The following is an 18,893-nucleotide window of genomic DNA, read 5'->3' on the forward strand; positions in this document are numbered from 1 at the left end:
TGGATGGTAGAGTGGATGGTGAAGTTTGTCACTAGTCCCTGTGCTGGGCCTGGGGTGGGGAGAATTAGAGTAAAGGGAGAAGAGGACAGAGGAAGATGACCCTCCAAATTTTCATAACTCACCCTCCATTGTTTGAGAATGCCTTATTTCATTATTTGCTAGAATTGATTTCTGGAACATCTGAGGAAAATACAGGAAAGAAATATGGAGTTCCTTTGCATCAATTATCCCCTTTGTCAATATTATGACTTAGTCACCTTGTGGGGGAAATAAAGATGCTGATTCATGGTGATGTGACCCTCTTGTTACTTCTGGTTCCTTTTTTCTTATTGTATATCAAAACTCAGAGTCCATGGGAAGGGTATTTTTGCACTTAGAGAAGAACCTGAGAGGAACCTGTAAGTAAACTTTCAGAATATTTTGTTCTTGGAATTGCTTAAGAAAATTTTTTTAATGTTTATTTATATTTGAGAGAGAGAGAGAGAGAGCACGAGTAGGGGAGGGGCAGAGGGAGACACAGAATCCGAAGCAGGCTCCAGGCTCTGAGCTGTCAGCACAGGGCCTGACGCGGCACTCGAACTCACAAACCGCGAGATCATGACTTGAGGTGAAGTCGGACGCTTAACTGACAGAGCCACCCAGGTGTCCCTGGAATTGCTGTTTTTAATGAAAAAAAAAAAATTAGTAAATTGGAATATACAATTGAAACCAGAGGATACTTTAAGCTCCTCCTCTGCCCCAGAGAGTTTATCTGTGTACAGAAATACCAGAAAGAAGTCTTTATTAATGCGGGCCGGAGGGATCCGAATACCCTCATCTGGGGACTACCACAGCATGATAACCCTTTTACTAGAGCAGCTTGGGTAAATTTGCCCATTCCCCAGGTTTTGAAGAATTGATCCCTGTTGGCCGAGCCTCTGGGGGTGGTGAGGAGCAGGGCCGGCCCGGACCTGCCGTGGAAGGCTGCCAGGCCTCACTGACAATGCCCCGCACAATGACAGACTGAATTGTTCCCTAAATGCTCTTCTGTTTACCTGGTAGCTTTCATTAATCTTTTCTTTCTTGTGTGAAGGTTGCTTCCGGGGAGGAAGGCATTTGCTGGCTTTCCCAAGGCAAGAACGATTAAAAGGAATGAGGAATTCACTCCACCTCAAAAGGAGGCCTCTGTGCCTGCTGGAGCGATTTTGGCAGTCTGAGAGAACAGTATGTTCCCAAATTATAAGTTTCCAAGAATTTATGAAGGAAGGAAGGAAGGAAGGAAGGGAGAGAGGAAGGAAGGAAGGAAGGAAGGGAGATCGGAGGGAGGGAGGAAGGAAGTGTTAGTCAAGAAATCCTCCATTCTTCCTTTGTCCCATTTACAGGTGCTGGGCTGGAAAACGCCAGCCCCCAGAGCCAGCTCTGCGGCTCTCTTGTGCCTTTCATTTCAGACTGTCGGGCTAGCAGCAATGTTAGAATTCATTTAGCCCAAGGGAGCTGTGGTCCTGAGAAGCGAAGTGACCTACCCAAGGTCACACAACTCGTCCTGGGTGGAAGCAGGGGAGGCCACAGGTCTCCCATCTCCCTGCCCTATGCTCTTTTCCTATTCCACTATGACCTTTAACCTTTGTCCCAACTTCCTTTCAGTCCTAAAGATGAGAGAGAGGTTGGTGAGTAGATAGGTTCCCCCCGGGGGGTTGGCAAAGCCGGCCGGAGGAGCACAGAAAGACTAGAAGGATCATTAGTCTGGATTTCCTTTTCCCCAGGGTGTCTGCAGAATGCATCTGAGCTTGTGACGCATAAGCCGTTGGCTTCTGCATGGGAGCAGGGTCAGAATGAGTTGATCTCACTTAATGGAAGTTTGGGGATGTCAGACAAGGCGAGCATTCCACATGTAGGAAAGAGGGGAGCAGAACAATTGCCTAGATCTTGATCTGTAGCTCTTTCCACAAGGAAGTCACCTCGCCACCTTGATTTCTCCTGCACTTACAGTGAGGCTTCTGTCTGTCAGCCCCAGAGCAGCACTGGCGAAATGCATCTCCGATATCCCCCAATCTAGAAAGCTCCTAGCATAGGCCATTTCTTTGGAGGAGGCTCTAGTCATTATGTCATGGCTGCATTTGTCCTGGCTGCTGCCTGGGCTTTGTATGTGAAGCAAGGATGCGGTACAGCTCCAGAGTTGATCTGTGCTCAAAGAAGGGTGCTCAGGAATGTTGGCCCGCCTGACTCCCCCACGAAGTGGATGAGCAGGGCTCCGAGGTGGGGGACTGGGGGTCTGTGCTGCTGCCTCTGGCATTCGACACCCCCTGGGGAAAACAGCCAGGGCCACTGTGTATGCACCTCACAGCCCATGCTTGCTATGCGGGGTTGATGGAGAAGCCTGGCCCTTCTGTTTCCCATGGCAACAGCTCAGCTCTGCGTGAAAGCAGATAAGTGTGGGCTCAGGCTGGCTACACAAACCGCATGGGCTGCCTGGCTCTCGGCTTGGACCGGGGGCTCCTCATCACCAGCCCTATTTCCTTCCTTGTCCCCGCCCACCCAGCCCCACAAAAATTGCTTTAACCCATGAAAGAGAGGTGGGGCCTCAGTGATGCTCTCCTGTGGACTCTAACTGTGGTTTTCCCACCCGGGGTGTGGCGCAAACTATAGTTTAGGGATGAAGGCAGGAAAGCGGTAATTGCTCTTGGGCTATTGCTGTTGGTAAAAGCAAGAAGCAGGTACTCTGTCCTGGGGAGACAAGGATGTTGAGTCAGGCAATAAACATTATCGATAATGGAGGCAAAACAAAGAGAAATTGCAGGTTAAAAGGATCAGGTTAGCCTTTTAGCAGGTCCCACAAGAAGCAATGGAGAGAGGGAGGGAGGGGCTCCATCGGGTAAGCACCGACAGAGGGAAGGGAATAGAGTTAGAGATCTTTGGGGAAAATAAATATTCCCAAGGCATAGAGAAAAACCTTTATGCATGAGACTGGAAACTGGCCTACAGCATGATTTTAAAATGTCCCAGGGGATAAAACGAAGGAGAGGAGGAAGAATAAGGTAAGGAGGGAGGCAGAGCAGAGAAGAAGGAGCAGCGAGGATTCCCCAAAGACCAAGACTCGCAAACTGACAGTCAGTGGCCGAAAAGCAGCTAGAGTATTTAAAAAGTTTTTATGTGTGTATATATATACACACATATATATACATACACACACACATACACACACACATATATATATATATATATATATATATGTATCAGGAGATGTCACCCCCAAGAGTCTAGATTTCTGGCTTCTTTTGGAAAAAAAAAAACAACAGCAGAAAATTTGGCAACACTGGGATTCCATACAGGCTTGAAAATATCTGTTGGTTTGGAGGCTACTGTACCTATAACTGTAACTGGGGCCTGGGCTCTCTGGCCCCCAAGACCTACTGCCCATTGCTCTATACCCCTCACCCCAAGAAGTGTCTGTGCCTCCTGATTTCCTTTATTCTTTACAGTGCTTGTCTGACCCTTGTATTTACAATGCTGAGGGCTATCCACACTGCCCTGATTTTCCAGCACAGGACAGCCCGACCCTGCGACGTGCCCCCCCTCCCCGCCGCTCCCCAGCCCAACAGAAAGTGTGGGCACCTGCACTGAACATACCTCTCAGCTCCCTGATCCTGGGAGAGAATGATGGACCTGTGGCCTTGACCTCAGACCGGGATGGGCCTGACACCAAATGGGCTGGTTCAGGGGAGGAGTGAGCCTGAGCTTAACGCTGGCCGGAACAGTCTCTAAGGAAAACATGGAGTAGGACACAGCTGAGCAAAAGTGCCGGTCCGGGGAAAAGAGATCCCCAGTCAGCTCTGGAGGGTCCGCTGGGCATGTGCTGGCAGAGGGGGGTGGGGGCCACCAGATGCAGACGACAGTGCAAGGAGAGCTGACACCAGCACTGTGAAATCCACATTTCTGGATGCATGCATGATTAGGGTTCTGGGAATATATTTCAAACAAATTTAGAAACTACTCCTTGGGGTGCCTGGGTGGCCCAGTCAGTTGAGCGTCCAACTTCGGCTCAGGTCATGACCTCACAGTTGGCGAGTTCGAGCCCTGCATCAGGCTCTGTGCTGACAGCTCAGAGCCTGGAGCCTGCTTCGGATTCTGTGTCTCCCTCTGTCTCTGCCTCTCCCCACTCATGCTCTGTCTCTCTCTCTCTCTCTCTCTCTCTCTGAAAAATAAAGATAAACGTTAAAAAAAAAAAAAGAAACTACTCCTTTAAGACGATTTTAAGAGAGTCTAGGAAGCTGCCCATCTTGAACCCTCAGTGGCGCTTAAATGTGGGTCAGAATTCCAGTTCATCCACTTATCAGCTGTGTGACCTTGGGCAAGTTATTTAACCTCTCTGAGCCTCAGTTTGCTCATCTAAAATATATAGCTATAATAATATCTATAATATCTAGAGCCGTGAAGATTAGAAATAAGGTACATCAGATGTGAAAACAGTGACCAGGCACTTGGTGGACAAATTGAGAGACATAACCTATTATTGTTGTTATTTTGCTAAGCCTGGGAGGCACAAGCAACAGTTTGTCCACTTTTCTATTTATGTATGTTGGGGTGCCTGAGGGCAAACTTGGTATATGGGAAAATTTTTTTTTCTTTTTCTTTTTTTTGGCATGTGGGAAATTTTAACTCCATTACCCAGGAACACCGGTAAGGATTTTGAAACAGAGTTCGCAAAGAGTCAGAAGTGAGACCCTGATGTGATGGGAAAAGTGGGGGAGAACTGGGGTCTCCCTCCCAGCTCTGTCTCCATTGCCAGGATAGCCTCAGCCAGTCACTTCGCCTCGTTGGATTTTGTTTCCTCATCTGTGGAAATCAGCTGGCAAGGTGTCAATCATCTAGAGCTGTGCCCTTCAGTACCATGACACCAGCGACACGGGACTATTTAAATTTGAATTATTAAAATTAAATCAAGTTAAAAATTCAACTCCTCAGTCACACTGGCTCTATTTCAAGTGCTCAATCACTGCATATGGCTAGTGCTGACTGTGTTGGACAGCACAGATACAGAACATTTCCCTCGTCACAGAAAGTGCTATCAGACAGGGCAGAATTCAAGAGCTTGCTACCCAGTGCCTGTCCTCAGAAAAGCGGCATCAGCCACCTGGGAACTTGCCAGAAAGACAAAGTCTCAGGTGCCATTCTAGACCTTTAGGACCAAAATCTGCATTGTAACAAGGCTGCCCCAGTGATCATAGACTCAAGTTTAAGATGCCCTGATCTGTAAGATTCCTTTTGGCTCTCAAAATGAAATTTAGGAATCTGGGTCTCTGCTTGACAAAGTCTATGGGAAAGAAAGGAGCAACTGACTTCTCCAAATCTGGATTCCCAGATTCACCTCAAAGGAAAGAATTGGGGCCATCCAAGGAAACTTTAACAGGACATCATACCTCTGCAGAAGAGGAAGGGAATCAGCAGACTTCTAAAGGAGCCATGGAAACAGCAGCGCTGGGAAGGCAGTGCAATCCCACTCCTGTCGCTATGCCTCCCTTGAACTTGGGGCATCCAGTTGTTGCTTGAAGACCTTCAGAGAAGAGAAGTTCTCAAGTTCTCTTTTTTTTTTTTTTTTTTTTTTTGTGGCCGCCAAAAAAAAAAAAAAAAAACAACAAGAAATGGCTGCATTTACTGGGCACTTTCTGTCCTGGTCGTCTTAAGGGGCTTGCTAAAACTCTCCTCGTCCAACTACACCAGAAAGGAGCTCAGGCGCAACTGATATTCAAGTAGGGAGAATGAGAAACAGATTGGGGAAGAAATCAAGGCCACGTTCAACAATGACAGGAAGGGCAGACTGGACACCAGCTTCTGGACATGTGGTCCCAAGCCCAGGTCTGTGGCTTAAACTATAAAATAAGAGAGGATACACTCAACCCTCTCACTGCAGAAAGTTTTGGTGTCTTTTGGTGATGTGCTGTTTTCAGTACAGAAATAAGGAGGATCATATTAAATCTGTTGCTCATTAAGAAAACATGTGCCTCTTACAGGACAAAATTGCAGCTGTATATCTTATTTAATTGTTATTAGTTTGTATTGCCCAATGTTAAACTTTTAATGTGTCCGTAAATCTGTTTCTTACTGTCAGAGAAATATCTGTATTAGGAACACACTGTGCAAGAATGAAGACGAGAGAAGGGAAATATGAATCCAAAATCCACATTATTAAATTTTTAGGAAGCCAGGAGAAGGGTGCCTCACGAAGCATATTAGAAAAAAAAAGCCAAAACAGCTGGGATTTCTGATTTGCTTGAGAGAAAAACCTGCTGAATCGAGACGCAGCCTTACAGGGCCAACTATCTTCGGCAGGGGGAAAAGTGAGCAGGTAGAAATGGGTTTGTGATATACAGGTCAACTCTTAAACGTGACGTCACTGGCAGAACGTGTCATGCTTTTCCAGCAGACACACAATGAGCTGAGTGTCCTGTCACATAAGCTGGAGTCATGGAATCTGGCCATGGCGTGGGGCGCAGGGAGCTGGACCGGGAGGCAGGGAGAGCAGGTCTGGACCCCACCACCGACTCTCCGGGTGCTCTGAGGCTCGGATTTCCGCGAGCCTCTGAGCCTCGGCTTCTGTGTGAAATGCAAAGAGCATTTGTCTTTGGGGGCTTCAGGGAGAGAGATGCTCTACATAAAGTGAACGGAATGGGCCGTTAATCCCTATTAGTGGATCCTTTAGACAAATAAAGGTTTGGGGGTCAAACCCAAAGCTATGGCAAAGAAAGTGAACAGGGACATGGCTGGGAGGAGGGACAGCACTTCCGACCTGCTCTGATGCATCGTGTCCTGCCCACCTGCTCACCGCTGACAGCAGCTGTCCTCCCGTCCAGCCCACGAGGCAGCTGACTCTGGCTGGCAGTGCTGGGGAAGGTTCGGGGGCACAGGAGCCCTTTGGTGATTTCCAGGGGTCAAAACAGAGTGGGAGAGGGGTCAGTGCATGGAAGAACGACCAACCTCCAAACCAGCTTCCAAATCTGAAAGGAGGCAAACGTGCAGGAGGAAAGACCTCCGTCCTTTTGCTGGTCCCTGTTCTAACAGCTATTCCAATTCCCCTCTGGACAGGGTGAGAATATCCTCTTATGTGGGATTCCGAATCTCTAAAAAGGCCGGTCCCACATGGTAATCACCCTTCTTCAACACTTCATTTCTCTCCAGGTCTCTTTTCTGTGCCGAGCGTTTCCCCTCACGTGACGGGAGCCGTACGCCCTCTACATTATTGTAGGAGAAACATCCACAGGTTTGTTCCTAACTTGCCTCTTTGTCCATCTCATTTCCACTCTTCATCAACTTCATTCAGCCTGAACACAAAAAGAATCGTTCCTTTTCCTTGAATTGCTCGGTTCATGCTCACTAGCCAATGCCTCGGCACCTCTCACACACTGAGTATAATCCCGGCTCAAACATTGTCCAGCTATTCCAGAAATCCAGCCCCAGCTTATCTGATGTGAGAAGGGATGTATTTGATGGTGTTTTTTTTTTTTTTTAAGTTTACTTATTATTTTGAGAGAGAGAGAGAGCACGTGCACACATGCATAAATTGCGGAGGGACAGAGAAGGGGAGAGAGAGAGAGAGAGAGAGAGAGAGAGAGAGAGAATTCCAAGCAGGCCCCACACCATCAGTGCAGAGCTGAATTCGGGGCTCAATCTCATGACCATGAGATTGTGACCTGAGCCGAAATCAAGAGTCAGATGCTTAACTGAGCCACCCAGGCGCCCTTATTTGACAGTGTTTAAAAACTGATCAATATCTTCTTTGAAATCCCACACATACCGTATGCTCTCTTTAGATACTTTCATGCCAATCAAGAAAGAAATGTCTCAAATTGATTTTATATCATTCCAAATGAACCCAAGACCGTCTGAGTGCATCACAGACCTAAAGATGCATGACTGACAGGGTGGTAGCAGGCTCATTAGCACCTTCATTTTAATCCTGCCAGATCTGGGAATAAAGAAAAGGTGATTCGTTCAGTGACAAAACATTCTTATTTCCCTTGCAAGATTCTCAGAGAGCAACTGCCCTCAGAGGGTAAGGGCAGGCTGGAGGGTGTGGGTAAGACACAACCGTTCGTTACAGGGCAGAGACACAATGGCTTCCGTCCGGTGCCTCATTTAGGTTTGGGTGCCCTTGGTACGCTTTCTGGTCTGCAAGATCAGGGCAGAAAAAAATAGATGACTATCAAAAAGTGATCTTACATAATGCAATGTGTTGAAATTTTAGCCTATTCATCAGCCTAGGGTTTATTTCAATTCTTAAGATCCATGATACAGTATTGCTGTTTTTATCAATTCACAACCAGTGCCTAAGAAAGCAGCACAGAATTCGGTGACTTAAGATAAATAAGCATTTATTACTACTCAAGTGGCTGTGCTCAGCTGATGGGCTGCCTGGTGACTGGCTGGTCTAGGAGGGCCCCCTTCAGGTGTTTGGCAGTTGATTGGCTATTGGCTGGCTATTGGTTAGAGCCAAATCTGGTGAGATAGGCTCATTCACGTCCCCCCACACCCAAGCTGTCCATGTCCTAAGGCCCAGAGCCTGTTAATATGTTATTTTACATAGTGATAGGGTCTCTACATATGGGATTAAGCTAAGGACCTTGAGATGGGGAGATGATCCAGGTTCATCTGGGTGGGCCCAATATAATCACAGGGATCCTTCTAAAGGGAGGCAAGAGAATCCGAGTCCCAAAAGATAGGAGGATGGCAACAGAGGTCTGAGAGGAAAGAAGGTGCAACATTGCTGGCTTTGAAATGGAGGAGAGTCCAAGAGCTTCCAGATGCTGGAGAAAGTGAGAAATGGATTCTTCCCTGGAGCCTCCAGAAGGAACATAGCTCTCTGGACTCATTTTAGACTTCTGACTTGCAGAACTGTAAGAGAACAAACATGTGTTTCTATAAACCACTAAGCTTGTGGCAATGTGTTGCAGGAGACTAACGCACCTGGACCTGTTAAAAAGTCAGTAGTAAGGTTCCAAAGGAGAAGAAGTGGATCATAGACTCAGGACTGGCACACTGTCACTTCTGCTGCGTTCTATGGATCAAAGGCATCACAAACCCCTTCCAAATTCAAGGGCTGGAGAAACAGACCCACCCACCTCTTATTGGATTCTGTTTCTCCCACCTCTTGACGGGAGAAGCTGTAAAGTGGCATTTAAAGGGATGAGGAGGGGTGCCTAGGTGGCTCTGTTGGTTAAGCATCTGACCCTCGATCTCAGCTCAGGTCCTGATCTCAGGGTTATGAGTTCAAACCCCACATTGGGCTCTGTGTTGGCTCTTCACTGGGCGTGAAGCCTACTTTAAAAAAGGGGGTGGTGGTGGGGGTGTGGAGGTAGAGATGGGTAAAGAATTACGGCCATTTTTTGCAACCAATCTACCCCCATGTCCTTTACACAGTGACTGAGGACATTCAAAAGCAGTGCCTGACCCTGGTTTCTTTTTTATTTCCAGGGACACAAGGAGCATGGGTGTCTTTACCTCAGGCGCTAATATCTTCCTAGGTCTCTGGGGGATATATGTGTCTCCAAGAAGCCCTGGATGGATGGACTTTATCCAACATTTGGGAGTGTGCTCTTTTGTTGCTCTCATTTCAGTGGGCCTCTTGTCTATGGCCTTTTCCGGGTGTCTGTCCACATTCATAGCCTTTAGCTCCTCCTGGATGGTCACTTGTGTTCTGCTTTGCTGCTCCAAGCATGCACGATGTTTCATTCTCCTCTTCTTCCTTTCCTGTGGCCTGCGGGAGGGCAGGAATGCTTTGATTGCAGCTGGCACAGGGATAATAATCTTAGGACACGTGGAAAATATTTTTCATAACTTCAAAGGTCTCCTGGACAGTATGACTTGCAACCTAAGGGCCAAGAGCTTTTCCATACATTTTCCACTTTTGAAAAAATATATTGAAGCCATTCAGTGGATTTATGGCCTTGCCACTCACCTAAGTCTATTTGATGACCTTATTTCTTGGAACCAGACTCTGGCAGTCTCTCTTTTCAGTCCCAGCCAAGCCCTGGAGGCACAGCTAAATGACACCAAAGGCCAAGTCCTGGGTGTCTTGTACCAGATGGTGACGGCAACAGAGGTATTGTCCTCCCTGGGACGGCAGCTCCTTGCCCTAGCAGGGCTTTTGCTGGTCCTACTTGGCACTGGCCTCTTCATGAAGCGATTTTTGGACCCTTGTGGTTGGAAGTTTGAAAATATCTTCATCACTAAACAATTTGTTCGGTTCGATGAAATGGAGAGGCAACTACAGAGGCCCTGTGTCCTCCCACTGAATAAGAAGGAAAGGAAGAAATACGTTGTCATCCCATCTTTCTGGCCGTCTCCTAAAGAGAGGAAGAACCTGGGGCTGTTTTTCCTCCCCATTCTCACCCACCTCTACATCTGGGTGCTCTTTGCAGCCATAGATTATCTTCTGTATCAGCTCATTTTCTCAGTGGGCAAACATTTCCAAGGCTTGCCAGGGCTGGAGGTCCACCTGAAACTGCACAGAGAGGTAAGCGTTCACAGGTGCTTCTTGCGATGCGTCCCGGCTATTTGCTGGCTTGCCTTGAAAAAGATCATGAACCTCCCAGAGCAGGGCACTGCCTTATTCACCTTGGGATTCCCATGATGGCATAGCGTCTGGCATGTAGAAGGAGCCCAACGATTGTTGGTTAAGTTGACTTGAAATCCTGTTGTTAGAGTATGATGTCATCCTGAAAATCTTTGGTCACCGTTTTAGTTTCCTGTGGCTGCTCTAACAAATTGACCCAAACTGGGTGGTTTGAAAGAACAAAAATTTATTCTCTTATAGTTCTGGGGGTAACAAGTCCAAAATCAGTACCACTGAGCTGAAATTAAGTGCGAGCAGGGCCACAATCACTTTGGACTCTAGGGAAGAATCTACTTGTTGCTTCTTACAGCGTCTGGTGGCTTGTTGGCTTTTCTTGGCTGTGGCTGCAACCCCCATCTTCACTTATGTCTTCACATTGTCTTCTCTCTGTATGTAAAATCTCTCTCTGCTTTCCTCTTAAAGGATGAATGTGATTGTGTTAAGGCTCACTGAGATAATCAGGGTAAATTCTCCATCTCGAGATCTTTATCTTGGTCACTACTGCAACGTCCCTTTTTTCCAAATAAAGTAACATGTATAGGTTTCAGGCCTTAGGATCTTATATCTCTGGAGAGCGGGAATTTTTTAGCTTTCTATAGTTAGCAAACACTGAAATGGGAGAAAAGGTGTCTCTGATATGGGACATAAAGTTGGTTCTCAAGCAAGAGTACCTGGCATGAACCTAGAGTCTGTCTTCCTCTCTCCCTTGGACCTGTGCAGGTAGACTTTGAGCAACTTCTGTGAATGAGAACTTCTTTTCTTTGCATCTTGAGTCCGTATGCAATATAGGAGGCCTGTCAATGCATCAGCAGAACATTTAAGAGGATGGTTGCTGAAAAATGGCCTCCTAAGTGACCAGATATTATGGCTGGTGCTAGTATATGATAACACCCCCTAAAAAAGAAAAGAAAAGAAAAAAAAAGAAAAGAAAAGAAGAAAAGGAAAGGAAAGGAAAGGAAAGAAAAGAAAAGAAAAGAAAAGAAAAGAAAAGAGCTACCTTGGTTTTTTAGGTCAGTGGTTCTCAACCTTAAGTGTGACCTGAGCCGAAATCAAGGGTCAGATGCTTGAGCCACCCAAGTGTCCCGGGGAGAGTACTTTTAATAAACACTCCATGGGATTTCAAAGTAGGTGGTCTATAGAGACCATATTTCGAGGAAATTTGGTGCAGGTGCCAAAAGCAAGGACCTTCTAAGTCAGTGATTATCTGCCATAGCCACACGGTGCCTTCACTGTGGACCTGAACAAGCCAACAAACACCCAGGAATCAGATTGAAGTGGATTGGGGTGAGGCCTGGGTGAGGGATTTTTAAAAACTCTCCAAGTAGTTCTGACGTGCGGCCAAGATTGAGAACCACTGTTCTAAACTCCGCCCAAAAGAAGGGAGCTGAAAGCCATTGGATGGATCTATGACAATCTTAATTGGTCAAGATAGTGTGTTTCTCTGAGCTGGTGTCCCCTGAGTCTCAGGGAATCTGCCTTTCTCTCCTTCGTTCTTGCTCCTCTTGGCAGCTGTGTCCCAAGCAAGAAGACCATGAGTTTTGTGCCTCCCACCTTTTTTCTTTTCCATTTTTCTCTCGGGAAGTTTGTGATTATGTGGGCATGTCAGAGGATGTGGGTATTGTCAGACATTGTCTTGATTTTTTCTAAACCCAGAGGTTGTGAAGCTGAGCTAGGTGGGACATGCGTGTTTATGTGCATGTATGCGTGTGTACATGCGTGTGTGAGTGTGTGTATGTGGGTGTTGAGTGTTGCTCATGGTGGGGTAGAGTGCGCCAGCCTGGGCTAGTGAAAACACCAATAGCTGTCTGCACATGTCTGATTTTCCCTTGTTTTTGGTCAAGCTACAGTCCCGGAAATCTTAGGAGGAAACGGCAGAAAGGATGCCTGCAAGGCCTCCTTTGAAGCCCCACTCTTCCACGGGCTCTCTTTATTTGGGGAACTGGGGTCTTCTGGTAGCATCCACACTTTTCTTCCCAGCTTCCTCTGGCTCAGCAGGTAGGTCGACTCCGCCCCCTCTAATCCTGGGCTGCTTTTCAGAGTTGATTACCCTGAGCATTCTGCTGCCCCTGAAGAATTCAGTTAATTACAAGATCTCTGTTGCTCTAGATATCTGGAGCAGGGGGAATAATGGAAGCGGTGTCTCCAGTGAAAGCTAAACTAACTCTTCAGACATGCTTAATCCTGGGGGTGGCAGGGAAAAGGGTCTCTCCCTTCCCCTCCCCGAGCCCATTCTCCTTTGTCTTTTTTCCTTGCTCGGTTCTTCCTCTCCTCCCGTCTCTTTTTGCTTCTCTCTCACATTTCTCCCTCAGCCAATACCCATGCCTGCTTTGTGAATTCTCACCATTTTAGACAGAATGAGAAAAAGGCAAGTTCTGCCTTCCAAAAAAAGCCCAGAAGCTTTCCAATGACAATGTCCTGACAAATACATTTTTGGGCATCACAGGGTACTGGAGATGCAAAGATGTCTAAGCTTTGCCAGCTGCCATTGCACACTCACATCCTGGTGGGGGAGGCCGCCACCCTCTCGCGTAGCGACAGCAGGGCGGTGGGTGCTGGGGCAGGTGTGGGTACGAGACTGCTGTGGGGGCTCCTTGCAAACTCTCTCCTGCCGTGCCTGGGAGACTGCCATCAGCCGCTGGCTCCAGGGACCTGCAGTGTCCTGCCCTTATCCCAGGATGCCCTTGGTGGCCGTGGGTCCCTCTGTTGCTGCAGGTTGAGCAGGAAGAGAAACATCACCTCAGGGTTTTGCCAATATTTCTCTCCCACTTTCATATGAGTTTAAATAAGTCTTTTAAGTAGAGAAGAAAGAAAGGAAATGACCCAAAGGGAGCTAGCTGGATGGGTGGGCATCGTAAGTAAAAGTAGCCAGCATTGTTAACTTATTGAGCACGTATTGTGCACAGCATTTGTCTGCATTAGCTTTTTAGGACTGTCTGATACCAGAGCGGATCCTCGGTCCATTACTCAACGCTGTCTTGGCAAATTGTGTACTTATGAGAGGTAAACACATTTTAAAACATCAGGGTACCATTTAGCATATTGCTCAGCATTTTGAGAGAATTCATTTGTCTTCCACATTACCCTCCACCAACCCTGTACAAAAATGTTGACTCAATCTTTATGAAGCCCTGACTCCCAAATGCAAAATCCCCAGTTAGATTCCTAGATTAAGTAACTTCTTCCAAGACCGGACACCCGCTGCTTTCTTATTGCAGGATTTCTCATCACTGACTCACTCGATGTGTTTGTTTCTTCACTAGTATTAAAAAGAGCACATGCCTTGCTCTGGGGACTGAAATCTCTATATTTAATTGTAGGTGAACTGTCTTTTTAATAAGAGAAAATGAAAGGCAACAGAAATGCTTTTCATCGCTTAGGCACAGTGGTGGAGAAATTACAGATTTGACTTGACATCTATAGAGACGCCCCAGGTTTGAAGTTTCCAGAGTCTTCACAGGCACTGGGACAGCTCAAGGTGCACTCTGTTCTCTAGGTGTGGTTGTGTTCTTTTGGAGAAGTCGGTTCCCTCTTCCTGCCCGCCCCTGCCCCCCCAGCTCTGGGGTGCTGCAGTGATAATAGCTTACTAAGTACTCCAGTTTGTAAGGTTAACGCTCCATCCCCAAGGTGCTTAATTTACACTGGGAGTAGTTTATTCATGGGCAGGATCTGCTCCATTAATTCCTGTTTTACCAAATTAGAAAACAAATCCACCGAGAGATTAAACGACTTTCTCAGGTCAGGGAAAACAAAGTGCTGAATCAGCACACACTTTTGCTGGTGGCTTGGCTGGGCGGCACAATGTCACCTTTCGCCCTCTGTTGTCAGTCCACTGAGGGCAACTGGTTTGTACTCTTGCCTTCAAGCAGAAAGGAACACATTCCCCCCGAGCATCCAGCAGAGATGAGACAATGTCCTGTCTGAGACCTCTACACAAAGGGTTTAAAGCCACCTTCAGCAAATACTATTCTTAGTATTCTTACGCTAAGAATAATTCCCTGCCCCCAATGTCTAGAAGGTTGATTTAGAACATAATTTAATGCTTCTGCATCTTTGTGACCTCGTGGTCTGCCGTCGGGGTATTTGTCAAGATGGGGAGGACATGGTGGGGTCTTAAGGGGCTACGCTCCAAAAAAAAAAAGGCTCCTGCAGTTAAGCTAAAAACATCTTTCATCAGTCCCCCGTTTCCTAGCGTGTAGAAACAGGTGTTCCATAAAACTGGGTTATGTGGTCAAATGTGTGAGGAGAAGTGTTGGCTGAAGTGAAATGGATTTCTCCGCCTTCTTCTCAGAGACTTCAACAGTCTCATGGGGATCCTGACTCTCCAAAGAAAGGACAGAGTAGACAAACTTATCTGATACGTTTTCTCTCAAGGAAATCTATATTTCCACAAACCCGCTTTAGGAAAACACTGCAACCGCTGCAAAGAACACTCGGCCCTTGTCTTTGCTCCCATCCTAGCATGCAAAAGGAGCTGCTCCAGTCCAAGTCCCTGCATGGTTCACGCTAAATGCTATGCATTGCAGGGCAGGATTGAGCAAGACAAGGACTGAGGGCAAAAATGGCATGGATCTTAAGGGTCTTATTCTTTCATTTTAGGAGCAAGGAACTCAAGACATCATACATGACTCTTCCTTTAACATATCTCTGTTTGAACCCACCTGCATCCCCGAGCCAAAGCTCCTTCTGTCTAAGACCTGGGTTCCTCTCAGCATTATTCTTGTGATACTAGTGGTGCTGGGACTGCTGTCCTCCATCCTGACGCAGCTTAAAATCCTGGTGTCCGCGTCCTTCTACCCCACCGTGCAGACGGAGCGCGTCCGGCACCTGCATGTGAAGCTCCTGAGGAAGAGGGCAAAGCAGGCACTGGGAGGAGGAAACAGTAAACAGAATCTCTACTTTACAAAGGCAAGGCAAGCCAAGATGGCGATGTAATCTGTAATGAAGGAGACTTTGGGTTTGAAGGGCCAGTGGACTTGCAAAGCACTCTTCAATTTCATGTTAGGGTTCACACCCCTAGCAATAGATAGGACACCAGGGGGAGAAAATTAATAGATATGTGTGGCTAAGGCTCTTCGCTTCGTGCTTTTGAATGGTCCAGATGGGTCTGCAAGATATTTTTCAAAACGCCGATTTCTTATTTTTTTTTTATTTTTTAATTTTTTTTTAACGTTTATTTATTTTTCAGGCAGAGAGAGACAGAGCATGAACGGGGGAGGGTCAGAGAGAGGGAGACACAGAATCTGAAACAGGCTCCAGGCTCTGAGCTGTCAGCACAGAGCCCGACACGGGGCTCGAACTCACGGACCGCGAGATCATGACCTGAGCCGAAGTCGGCCACTTAACCGACTGAGCCACCCAGGCACCCCAACGCTGATTTCAAGTAGGTACAGTCAGCCACAAGGTAGAGAGGCTATTGGGAAGGCCCTCTGCAATTATTATTAAAGGACCGTGCCCAGTAAGAGCGATTTATCACGTCGAGGACAAATAAATAACAGAGGGAACTATCTACTACAGCTTGGTAAACTTCAAAGAATTTGTTCATGCTCCAGCATTAAAGTATATGTATGATGTACATATGATGAAGAGGATTTCTATAGGCATAACATATATGTATATTTATGCATAGATATGATAATGACTTCCTACATATAAAATGAATGCTCATCGAAGGTTTTATTTAACTTATTAATTAATGAAGAGACGGTAAGAAATTTCAACCAATTCAAAGAACAGTTCAAAGCACACACACACACACACATATATATATATATATGCCACCAGGAATACCCAAATGAATGTGCTTACTAGATGCAAAACTGGCTTCTTCCACAAGGTGGATGGGAGGATTAATTGCACTTTATAGGGTGAAAGTCATTTCACGTGTCTGTGGACAAGAATCATTCCCATCATTGCTATCAGCTCCCAACAGCTGGGAATGGGGAAATGGCTTAGAAACAATGAAAGGCTAAGGTAACCCACAAGGATAAGCTTCTGGTCATTTCCAAGTCTCTTTTTTTTCTCCTTTTTATAATGGCACAAGACCATTTTATTTCTTTATTTTTTGGGTAAGTTTATTGATTTATTTTGAGAGAGACAGAGACAGCCCAAGTGTGAGAGGGGCAGAGAGAGAGGGAGAGAGAGAGAATCCCAAGCAGGCTCTGCGCTGCCAGCACAGAGCCCAGTGTGGGACTCAAACCCACAAAGCGGTGAGATCATAACTTGAGCCGACCCCAAGAGTCAAACGCTTCACCAACTGAGCCACATAGGCGACCTTGGCCATTTCCAAGTCTTTTGCACGTTTTTCTGATGCCAGCAGCCCACAATGAGAAGTTTATGTCACAGGCATCTGAAATGACTCTAATGCTCATTCATCGATCTTTTTGTCTCTTCAGATTCACTTCTGGCTTCCAGTCCTGAAAATGATCAGGAAGAAACCAATGGGCATTGCAGGTGAAGACAATCCATGAGAGACTCCAAGCAGCTCCTCGGCCACACTGCTCCAGCGATTCTCCTCAGGTCTGCTGATGGCAGGTCTCCATTTTTGCCCAACAGCAGAGAACTGTGTTGCATGATTCCTCAGGTGTTTGAGTTTGCAGACCAAACCACTTTTCTTCATAAGGCCGAAGGGCTACCAGGTTAATGGCTTTGTCATCTGTCTTCCAAAGCACATGATTTGGACGATGTCACGGTGTAACAGAATTATAACCAGACCCCTGGAGGATGAGTCTTAGCATGGAGTAGTATTCAAAGAAAAAAAAAAAAACACACAGAACAAAAATTAGAAAAAAATCAATATCTCTACTGCTGACTTATAGGCAAATGCCAAGGAGAACATAACACATATAATGCCAGGAAAATATCTTTAACCTCTTCTGTCCCTTCTCTGCCCTTTTAAATATCTCTCATAGCTATTCACTATACACAGAACTATCTCCCTTTCCCCTGTTCCTATTGAAAAAACAAATCCTTTTTTTGAAACCCATATCTAGCAGCTCCTAATTTCTCCTTACCACTACCTGGGCTCCTACCCTCTTCTTTCCTGGATCACTTGTTTTTTTCCCCTCTTCTACCAAATCCTCTATTTGGTATTTATGACAGTGTTGCCTCAGGAGCACATGTTTCCAAATCACAGGAAATGCTTGTTAAATTGCCCATCTTGAGCCACTTTCTTCTACGCTCAATGTAGACTATACAGTATATAGAGGCCTATTTCCCCTAAACTCCAAACACCCATGAGGGAAAAAAAAAACCTCCTGAAATATTGATTCCATTATCTTGAAAGCTTTTATGTTGAAAACTTTTCAGACTTACCGAAAAGTTGCAAAATAGTAGAGTTCCATTTACCTTCATCCATCATCCCCAGTGTTAACATCTTATAGAAGTGTAGTGTAATTATACAAATTTGGTAAACAATCTTGAAAAAAATGGATAACGTGCAGAACTTATTGAGTTCATGCCAATGGTCCCACTAATATTCCTTTTCTGGTCCCTGATTCAATACAGGCTCCCACAGTGCATTTAGCTTCTTAGTCTCCTCCAGTCAGGGACAGTTCTTCAGTCTTTTTCTTTTATGACCTCGGCACTTTTGAAAAGTATTGGCCAGTAATTTTGAGAAATGTCCTTTGACTTGGGTTTGCTGATGTTTCCTTGTATACTTTCTCCAGATAATGTATTTTCAGCAAGAGCACTACAGAAGTCATGATGTGGTCTCCTCGGTGTCCCCTTGTACCAGGGAGCACATGGTGTTGACATGTCTCATTACTGATGAGATTACCTTTCATCGTTTAGTTAAGATGAAGTCTGCCAGATTTTTCCATGATAAAATTAATGTTTTTCCCTTTGTAATTAATAAGTATACTGTGGGGAAATACTTAGGCTATGCAAACATCCTGTTTCTCATCATATATTGTTAGCATCTGTCGATGCAGAACCATGGTGTGGCCAAACAGTGCTTTTCTTTTTTCATAATATCTTCTATATTTCTTCACTGGACTTCTACACTATCCTTAGGAAGAAACATTTTTTTCAAAGCCTAAACTTTGTTTTGGGCACCAGAGCAGGTATTTTCTTTCTTTCTTTCTTTTCTTTCTTTCTCTCTTTCTTTCTTTCTTTCTTTCTTCTTTCACAGTTAAATGGAGATGCTATGTATTATTTTTTTAATCTTCATCATTTTATTTTATGTTTATTTATGTTTTTTTATTTTTTTTAATATGATTTGTTGTCAAATGGACTTACATACAACACCCAGTGCTCATCCCAACAAGTGCCCCCTCAATGCCCATCACCCACTTTCCCCTCCCTCCCAACC

The 18,893-nt window shown here is 45.8% G+C and overlaps 1 protein-coding gene and 1 long non-coding RNA gene across 2 annotated transcripts; one reads left to right on the forward strand and one right to left on the reverse strand.

The window, feature by feature from the left end:
• Window positions 1-382: 382 nt before the first annotated feature.
• Window positions 383-18,699, forward strand: DCSTAMP (dendrocyte expressed seven transmembrane protein). The gene is made up of 5 exons (XM_047842419.1): window positions 383-398; window positions 7,153-7,234; window positions 9,445-10,486; window positions 15,182-15,490; window positions 16,978-18,699. Exons 3-5 carry the CDS (start codon window positions 9,458-9,460, stop codon window positions 17,050-17,052), a joined length of 1,413 nt encoding a protein of 470 aa, XP_047698375.1. The 5' UTR covers window positions 383-398; window positions 7,153-7,234; window positions 9,445-9,457; the 3' UTR covers window positions 17,053-18,699.
• On the reverse strand, window positions 599-5,531 carry LOC125156411 (uncharacterized). Its single transcript, XR_007148593.1, has 3 exons — window positions 5,397-5,531; window positions 3,607-3,737; window positions 599-657 (listed from the first exon to the last, which is right to left on the reverse strand). It is a non-coding gene; the product is annotated as an uncharacterized LOC125156411 (long non-coding RNA).
• Window positions 18,700-18,893: the final 194 nt, after the last annotated feature.

The sequence above is a fragment of the Prionailurus viverrinus genome, chromosome F2 (assembly GCF_022837055.1).
Source record: "Prionailurus viverrinus isolate Anna chromosome F2, UM_Priviv_1.0, whole genome shotgun sequence".
NCBI classification, from domain to species: domain Eukaryota; kingdom Metazoa; phylum Chordata; class Mammalia; order Carnivora; family Felidae; genus Prionailurus; species Prionailurus viverrinus.